The 10,000-nt window shown below is 47.8% G+C and overlaps 1 protein-coding gene across 1 annotated transcript in view; it reads right to left on the bottom strand.

The window, feature by feature from the left end:
* Positions 1–10,000, bottom strand: part of cblb (Cbl proto-oncogene B, E3 ubiquitin protein ligase) — a 119,117-nt gene that overhangs the window by 21,877 nt on the left and 87,240 nt on the right. The window contains exons 10-12 of the mRNA XM_063202938.1: positions 5,282–5,482; positions 2,139–2,327; positions 824–1,246 (exon numbers count right to left, since the gene is read on the bottom strand). Of these exons, the coding sequence (XP_063059008.1) occupies positions 824–1,246; positions 2,139–2,327; positions 5,282–5,482 (813 nt within the window). The remainder of the gene's footprint in view (positions 1–823; positions 1,247–2,138; positions 2,328–5,281; positions 5,483–10,000) is intronic.

The raw sequence follows: 10,000 nt of genomic DNA, 5'->3' as shown, positions 1-10,000 counted from the left end.
AAATGTTAGGTCACTCTGACTCTGTGTGCAAAGTGATACTAAATTAACTAATTGATTGTTTGATTGCTGTATAAATTGATGGCTGTATTGACAAGCATTCTAATTTTCGAATTCAAAAGTACTCTTCTAAATTTGAACATATATATAGAATATTCAAAAATTCGCTAGTATTGCCTGATAGATGAAGTGGATGGTGAGGACATGTCCATACCACTTTTGAGGTAAACCTAGCTTGTCCCCACCACTTTCTTACAATCATAATGCAAAAATAGCATACCCGGACAATTTGCCATTGAAATGTCCCCCATCACTTTCCGAACCTACACCTTTGGCTGTACGTATTAGCACTTGACTGCTCCTATTCTCACCTTGGGCCCCTCCGCCAGGGGTCTGCATGTTTATGAGTGTGAGTATATTGTGCATACGAAAAAGCAAAAAACGAGCCCCATCCCTAGTATTAATTAAAGTGAAAAAGTGAAAGCCCATTGGGAAACTCCAACTCCCATTGTCATTGTGACACAGCACTCCACAGCACACAAGTGAACACTGCACACAACGAAATTGCATTTATGCCTCACCCGTGCAAGGGGGCAGCCCTCAGTGGCGCCCCATGGGGAGCAGTGCGGTGGGACGGTACCATGCTCAGGGTACCTCAGTCATGGAGGAGGATGGGGGAGAGCACTGGTTGATTACTCCCCCCACCAACCTGGCGGGTCGGGAGTCGAACCGGCAACCTCTGGGATGCAAGTCTGACGCCCTAACCGCTCACCCATGACTGCCCCATAATTGATAGATGTATTGATTTTCTTGATCCTCTTCTCACCTTGGGGCCCTCTGTCTGGCCGTGCTGTAGTCGTGCTGAGCTAGTCTCCACCAGTGGGCAGCTTAGGGGGCGTCCGTTGAGGTGCGAGGGGGCCGGGTGACCCAGCTTGGGGGAGCGGTCCGCACCTCCCGCACCTGGCCGACAGTCCGTGAGGGAGGTGGAGTCTTTGGGGCACCAGGCCTCGGCTGACAGCTGGGGCTCCCGGGGTAAGCCAGTGGAGGACGAGGAGGAGGATGAGGAGGAAGATGAGGAGGAGGAAGAAGAGGAGGAGGAGGATGGGGAAGGGGTGGCGAGCCAAGCGGCGCGACCGTCTGGCGGGATGGGAGGTGGTCTTTCTGGGGGAGGGGGAGGAGGGGGGTCTGTCTCTGGGGGAGGGGGTGCTGGCAGGGGCTTGTCCTGTTTCCTGGGCATCCCTGGGGAGGACTGTGGGGGCAACAGGAGAGGAGGGCAAAGCAGCAGTGAGTAGACAGGTCCAACGGTTATTCACTTGTAGAGAGTTACTTGTGCACAATCCCTGGTGCTGAACAAAAGGATTACGTATTTTCTGAAAAAAGGTTCGCACACTCCTTTGGATTTTTTTTTCTTTAAGTTATTTTTTCTTCTTTTTATTCATTCATTCAATGGCAATGACGTCAACGGTTATTCACTCTTACAGTGAGGTTTTCTTTTACTTCACACATGTAAAAGTTTGATCTTTTTTTTTTTTTTTTTTTCAAAAAATACGTAATCTTTTTGTTCAGCACCAGGGATTGTGCACAAGTAACTCTCTACAAAAGAAAGTTTGATCTTTTACCTGACATGCTTCGATGGTATGACTTCATGCTCAAAGCCAAAGGTTATTGTCATATAGATAGAACTAAAAGGCCTGTTTTAATGCACAACAAAGGCGCATGTATTTCTGTGCTGTCCAAGTGGCATATTTGTTGTAAAACACATTTAGAGAGATATAAATTCAACTTTGAAGACAAAAGGACAGACAAAAAGATAGACAGTACACAGACAATAGGAGAAAGACAGAAAGACAGACGGACACACACATACACACACACAGATCCACACACACACACCTTTGATATGACCCAGACAGACAGACGGCAGACAGACAGACAGACAGACAGACAGACAGACAGACAGACAGACAGACAGACAGACAGACAGATACACAGACAACAGGAGAGAAAGACAAACAGACAGACGGACAGGACACACACACACACACACACACACACACACACACACACACACACACACACACACACACACACACGGACACACACACACACACAAGGACACACACACACGGACACACACACACCTTGGGTGAGCCGGTGGGGCTGGCGGAGGGCGAGCGTATGATGCCCTTCTGGATGAGGTCCAGGCGGGGGGGCACAGGGGGCAGGCTGAGGTGCTGGGTGCCCGCGTGGTCCGCATGGGCCTTCCGCCGCTGGGCCACAGGGGACGCGTTGGGCGACATGATGGGGGAATTCTGTCTGTCTGCGATCTGCTAAAAAAGCAAACAAACAAACAAACAAACACGTCATCAGTTTTTTAAAAAAATATTTGTTGGGGTTTTTATACCTTTATTTTGACAGGACAGCTTGAGATGGTGACAGGAAGTGAGTGAGAGAGAGAGATGGAGGAGGTTTCGGGAAATGACCTCGGGCCGGAATCGAACCCGGGTCCCCAGCGTGACAGTGCAGTGTCCTACCGTCTGAGCCACGGCAAGGCCATGATGTAATCACTTATGAGAGTTCAGTTGTAGGCGACTGGGAATTGAGTATGTTTCACCCTTTATCCAAAGAGCGTAGTCATAAAGGGCTTAACATACTGACGACCCATATAGAAGTCCAGTTGCTTAAAACAAAGGAGCAGAAGATGTCTTATTCAGGGGAGACAGAGACAGGGACCAAGACAGCACAAGCACAAAATTCTTTAAACCAATATGGGCTCTAATATCCAAATGACTATTACACAAATGGCATACAATATTTAGTGAACTTCTCGTAAACCATTTTTTAAGCCATCAGATATTCTCGTGAATGAACTCAAATTCCTTTCGAATGACATAAGCCTATTAGCTGCAGTATTAGCACAAAAACTCCTTTTTGTCAGTCTCAACAAAACCCTCAACAAACGCCATTGCGTAGAAAACGTCTTATAGATACTGGTGGTCACACAGTCGGCCTGAGTCACCAAGACTGTATTAGTCACTGGGCTTTGTAACACTGTGTAATGGTTCCACATAGTACCAACTCAGCACCACGCACGTTCCCACCCCGGCCCCCCTCTACAGACCACCCCACAACAGATTTCCCAACCACATTCAACATTCTTTTGTAATTAATCATTTTTGCTTTATTACGTATTTTTTTTCTTTACATCTTTGGATGCAGAGCTGATGACCCAATCATCATTTCACTACAAATAATATGTGTGTGACAAATAAAATAACTTGAACTTGAACATTTTACAGTACTTCCTCTCCCTATGCAAATTACAGTCTGACACACACAGCAATGCCAAGCACTGGCAATTTTTGCCAGTATCTGTATTCATGTGAGAAAAAGAAATCAATTTTCTTTGTAGGCGTGTACAAATGTACCGAGGCTGAGCGTTTCACATGCAGGCTGCCCCAGTGCCAGTGAAGTGTCTACCTGGAACAGATGTGTTTTTAAAGCACCCAGCTGTTCTTGATGAAACAAAGAAATCAGGTAAGAAGGCGGTTCAAAAAGGCATGACAGGAATCACAAAACAACATCTGTATTAACTCAGTTGAAAAGATGGAAAAAAAAACCCCGTCAGATGTTGTTTTGGCATCAAAGCAGGGTTTACAAGGGCGCGCGAAGAGATCAGTGTCAGGATCAATAACGACTGGTCGTAAATCCCGACGTTTAGGGAGGCTTCGATTTTTTTACTGGCTTTTTTTACTGTATCAAAAGAAGTCCTAAATCAGCTGTCCAGACGCGGCTCGAAAGGTTTCAATCACGACTTTATTATCTCTGTGCCCGGACAACAAGCATTTACAGTGAGACACAAGCAGAGAGTCACAATGGGAGGCCTCTTTGCCATTCAGTATGCAGCCAGCCACTGGCATTCTTAGAGTTGACCTTGAGGAGTGAGGAGCGGCGTCTACTTGTGTATTATTCATCCCGTTTCAGGGAAACAGCAGTCATGCCAAAGCCATAGCCGAATTGCCGCTATTGCCGCATTGTTGCACCAAGCTCATACAGTAGATGCAGATTAGCCTGGCAGACTAACCCTTTGAGGAGTAAGGAATTTCTTGAGGTGCTTCTAGAATTTTACTGGAACACTCTACAGCTCCCATAGACGTCTGTGTTAAAAATCTTGCAAAGACATTATGACATCATAATGAGAACTCAAAATTTGGGCAAAATTCTAATCACATATTTGTGATGGTTAACCTGCTACAGACAGGAAGTTCTCAGACGTGGGATCAATAGGCATCTTTCAAATGTCTCCTTTTATTGCCATGTAGTATTCATTCCTTTCCTGGTTGGCCCTGGCCCTGGCTTCCCTGTATATCTGCTTACTGCAGTAAATCTGTTACGCATACTGTATATTTGCATGAAATTGTGTGTAGATTTGCAATTTAATAGCCTAGGTCTAATTATGTACGTCATTGAGGAGAAACATGTTCACTATTACTGTAAACTGTTCTGTATAATGTTGTCCTTAGAGCATTGTTGCCTTGCATTGTTCACAAAAAAAGCCCCAGTGTCCACTGCAGAGTTAGCCCACAAAACACACCAGAAGCGACCTGGCTACAAAGAATCGCTGCATGAGCGATATGTATTTAACGAGTATGCCCGTTAAACGCAGAATGCAAGCATTCCGACATTCTGATTGGCAGCGGTGGCTGTTGCCAAACTGCATTATAGCTAATTAGCATAATATTTGCTGAGGTTCAACAACAAACTATCGCTTAAGTCGCTCAAATCGCCGCTTGTAGGATAGCGAGAGATTTGACAGGAAACGAGTGGGCAGACGGGGAAGATCGGGAAGCTGCGGCAAAGGACCTGGGCCAGACTCGAACCCGGAACGCCGGCGTAGCAGCCCAGTGCCCTACCGTTAGAGCCACAGATGAAAGCGAACTGAAAGCCCATTGGGAAACTCCAACTCCCATTGTCAGTGTGACACAGCACTCCACAGCACACAAGTGAACACTGCACACTGCACACAACGAAATTGCATTTATGCCTCACCCGTGCAAGGGGGCAGCCCTCAGTGGCGCCCCATGGGGAGCAGTGCGGTGGGACGGTACCATGCTCAGGGTACCTCAGTCATGGAGGAGGATGGGGGAGAGCACTGGTTGATTACTCCCCCCCACCAACCTGGCGGGTCGGAAGTCGAACCGGCAACCTCTGGGATGCAAGTCTGACGCCCTAACCGCTCACCCATGACTGCCCTGTTAGAGTCACGGTAGTGCCGTTGCCTAACCTTTCTGATGGAGGCCAGTCCGTTCATGACCAGCGTGTCTTCGCGGTCGTCGTCATCGTCCAGGTCCATCATGGGGGAGCTGAAGTGATCCAGGAAGAAGCACTTGCCCCCGTCGTTACGCGGGTCGAAGGGGTCCACGATGATAGGCTCCGTCCCCTTGATCTCACACCGGCAGAACGGGCAGCCCTGCCCATCAGACTCCTGATGGGAGAGACACACACACACATACACACGCACACACACACACACGCACACACACGCGCACACACGCACACACACACATAAGTTAAAATCACACAGCGGCACAGCAGGCATCCCTGCCCATCAGACTATTGTAGAGAAAAACCCAAGAGTCAATAACATCAGTCAATATGACAGCCAGTATGCACATGGGTACACACATGTACGCAGGCAAACACACACCAACACACACACATTTATAAATACAACTAAGCATGTATGAATACACACAAACGTACACACACCTACACATACACAGACTCTCTTTGAAACAGAGACATATACACGCACATACACGCACACGCACACAAAGACATACCATGTACAAACATACAAAAGTTCAAACACATACACACCCACACACAAACACATGCACACACGCTAGCAAACGTACATGTGCACAGATGTACACAACCGCACAGCATATTGTGCATCAAACTTGATAGAAAAACACAGAACACAAGAAAGGATTCAACAGCTGTGCATCACGATTGAGCCCAGAACGGCTGCTTGGTGATTTGCATGATTGAGCAAACATTGGTGGTGGTGGTGGGGGGGGTGCTGCGGGCCGGCGTTGTAGAGTTGTAGGCCCATGCGGAAGCGCTTTTGTCGGGGATCTAAAGCGAGATGGGCCCTGATTAGAAGCAGCTGGAGGACACATGCTTCCACTCAGCGGAACCTCCAGGCTTTTGCCTACAACATCCAGCCTTCTATTTTAGAACCCAACGGTTTTCGGGATGTGGGTGAGTGGGGGGGAGACCAAATTGGACACAGGCACATTAACAAACACACGTTAAGATACTGACACACAAACATTCAGGCACGCACACACAAGCCAGCGTACGCACACACGCGCACACACACGCACACACACGCACACACACACACACACACACACACACACACACACACACACACACACACACACATACACACACAAGTGCGCGCACAAACACACACACACACACACACACACACACACACACACACACACACACACACACACACACACACACACACACACACAAGCGTGCGCACAAACACACACACACACACACACACACACACACACACACACACACACACACACACACACGCCTCCTCCACAAACGCACACGCTGACGTACGCTGCATTGCACCCATGCACCCACACCGACACAAACAACACACATGCACAAACTATAACTGCACACAAATTAACACACACATTAACACACACACACTTTTCAAACACAAACTGCAAAAACTGTATATGCATACACACACACTCACACAAACACATACACCCTGACCCATTAGACTCCTGATAGTGGAGAAACACACACACAGCAAGCGCACACACACACACACACACACACACGCAAATACACACACACACACACAAGTACACACACACACATACAAGCAAGTACGCACACACATACAAGCGCACACACACACACACACACACACACATACAAGCGCACGCACACACACACACACACACACACACACAAAACACCCCCTCTCTCTCACACACACACACACACACACACACACACACACACACACACACACACACACACACACACACCCACACACACACACACACACACACTTCAAGAGGGAGGCCATGGGGTCCCACTAATAAGATGCAGTATCAGCAAACAGATTACACATGGCGTGCTAGTTATATTACACTGAGGAGTGTGTGTGTGTGTGTGTGTGCGCGGGTGCGTGCGTGCGTGCGCGCGTGCGTGCGTGCATGAGTGTTTGTGTGTGTATGTGTGTGTCTGCGTGCGTGCGTGTGCATGTGTGTGCGTGCGTGCGTGTGTTCCACTCTCATTTCCTCCAACTTCACCCCAGCAAATCAAAGAATGCCCGTATTTAGGAGAACAAAAGATCATCATCATCACGCTGGCCATCTGCTTAGGGATCCATGATAGACATGAAAGGAGAGAGAAAAAAGAAAAAAGAAAAAAGAAACGCGTTGGGTTTGCAACTCGTGGCTAGGATGATTTGCTTCATCAGGCATAAGCTGCTGTGTTGCACTGCCTGGCTGCCTCACTAGAACTCCAAAAAAAAAACCCTCCAACTCACTTTGTCAGTGTGACACAGCACTCCACAACACACATGTGTTCACTGCACACTGCACACAACGAAATTGCATTCATGCCTCATCCACGCAAAGGGGGCAATCCCCAATGGCGCCCCTAAGGGAGCAGTGCATTGGTATGGTACCATGCTAAGGGTACCTCAGTCATGGAGGAGGATGGGGGAAGGACTGGTTAATTACTCCCCCCCACCAACCTGGCGGGACGTGAGTTCAACCGGCAACCTTTGGGATACAACTCTGACGCCCTAACCGCTTACCCATGACTGCCTGAACATGCAACATGGATGAGCACATACTGTAACGTGTCATAACAGCTAAGGCAGTGATTCTCAAACTGTGGACCAGGGCCCACTGTTGGGCCTTAAAGGTTTTCCAAGTGGGCCTTAAATAGTCTTCAGGAAATTCTAAATAGTATTTGGAGGGTTGACAATTTGTACTCAAGTGTGTGCTATACGTTTACTGTAATGTGCACTAATGTGTTTGTTCTCTATCACTGTCACTCAGTGTTGAAACACATTACCCGTTAACCTTCAAGAAGCGAGGGGAGAAAAGCTCTTCCATGGTATTTCTTTACGCACTGAACTAAACTAACCAACAATATCTGTTAATGCACTAACTTGGTCTTTGTAATCTGCACTTCTGCATGCATTGTATGTGTACATTGATAATGCCCTCATTCGTAAGCTTCTTTAGATGAAAGTGTCTGTTAACTGTAAATGTAATGTAATAACAAAACCCTGAGAACATGTCTTAGACGTCAGCTAACTGTCACGGTTTTTGATGTGGCGTTTCGATCGATACGCGGAGATCATTCGATGTGTCACGGTAGGGACACATACACGCGAATTTACGAACTTTGCCATTCATTCCTATGAGAGAAGCGAAGGCAGGCGAAGGCAAGCGAAAGCAAGCGAACGGGAGCGAAGCGAAGTGAAATTATTAAAGAAAGTTTAATGTTATGCAAATGAGGAGCGAATTCGCCTGCCACGGCCCAATCAAATCAACAACATAACTGTTCCATTCCATTTGATTTGCCGCGACGACCTGATGACGGTTGGATTTCGCCTCTCTTCGCTTTGCTCGCTTCGCCTCCTATGTGTCCCTACCGTTAGTCTGCCACATACGGTAGTGTACAGCAATTAACATGAAGGTAATGCTGTCAGCAAAAAGACTCCAGTGGACACAATCCGGTTCAATCATCGTTCCACACCATCACCCGTGCACAAAGAGTTGCTTCACAAAAGGCTCCTTGGCTGCGGTGACCAACTCTTTTCACACACACAATCAACACTTAAGAGGGCTCAAGCATTCGTGACTGTGTTTCCATTGAGCCAGAGTATGTTTGTGAGTGTGTGTTTGTTTTGCACAGATAATCTGCATTGTATGAGGTTGCTTCCAGAGAGAGAGAGAGAGAGACAGAGTAATGTAAAAAGTGAGAGAATGCAAGCGTGCAAGCGTGTGTGGAGTGTGTGTTGGTGGGTGAGCTGATGTTGTAGTTGTAAGTGTGTTTTCAGAGAGAAGGGAAGAGTCATCGAGAAAACCGAAAGAAGAGAGTGTGTGTGTGTGTGTGTGTGTGTGTGTGTGTGTGTGTGTGTGTGTGTGTGTGTGTGTGTGTGTGTGTGTGTGTGTGTGTGTGTGTGTGTGTGTGTGTGTGTGTGTGTGTGTGTGTGTGTGTGTCTGTGTGTCTGTGTGTGTGTGTGTGTGTGTGTGTGTGTGTGTGAGTGTGTGTGTGTGTGTGGTGCATTTGTGAGGCTGTTTCCAGAGAGAAAGAGACTATAATAGAAAAAGTGAGAGGACGAAAACGGGCCAAGCGAGTGGAGTCTGTGTGTGTTGGTGGTGGGTGAGGAGTGTGTGTGTGTGTGTGTGTGTGTGTGTGTGTGTGTGTGTGTGTGTGTGTGTGTGTGTGTGTGTGTGTGTGTGTGTGTGTGTGTGTGTGTGTGTGTGTGTGTGTGTGTGTGTGTGTGTGTGTGTGTGCGTGCGTATGTTGGTGGTGGATGAGGAGAGTGTGTGTGTGTGTTGGTAGGAGAGCGAGTGGAGCGTGTGTTGGTGGTGCTGGTGGGTGAGGAATGTGTATGTTGGTGGTGGATGAGGAGAGTGTGTGTGTGTGTTGGTAGGAGAGCGAGTGGAGCGTGTGTTTTTGGGTGAGTGAGTGGAGTGTGTGTGTGTGTGTTGGTAGGAGAGCGAGTGGAGCGTGTGTTTTTGGGTGAGTGAGTGGAGTGTGTGTGTGTGTGTGTGTTGTTGGTGGTGGGTGAGCTGATGTTGCAGCACCTCAGGAGAGTGGAGTGGAACCTAGCCCTAGCTAGCGCCCTAGCGCCCTAGCGCGGTTACGTGGCGCTATTCCCACATGTCGCTATTCCGACGTTAATGTCTATTGTCGGAATCCC

The sequence above is a fragment of the Engraulis encrasicolus genome, chromosome 7 (genome assembly GCF_034702125.1).
Source record: "Engraulis encrasicolus isolate BLACKSEA-1 chromosome 7, IST_EnEncr_1.0, whole genome shotgun sequence".
Classification (NCBI taxonomy): Eukaryota; Metazoa; Chordata; class Actinopteri; order Clupeiformes; family Engraulidae; genus Engraulis; species Engraulis encrasicolus.
The sequence above is the reverse complement of the archived record's forward strand: the minus strand, read 5'-3'. Positions and strand labels throughout refer to the sequence as shown.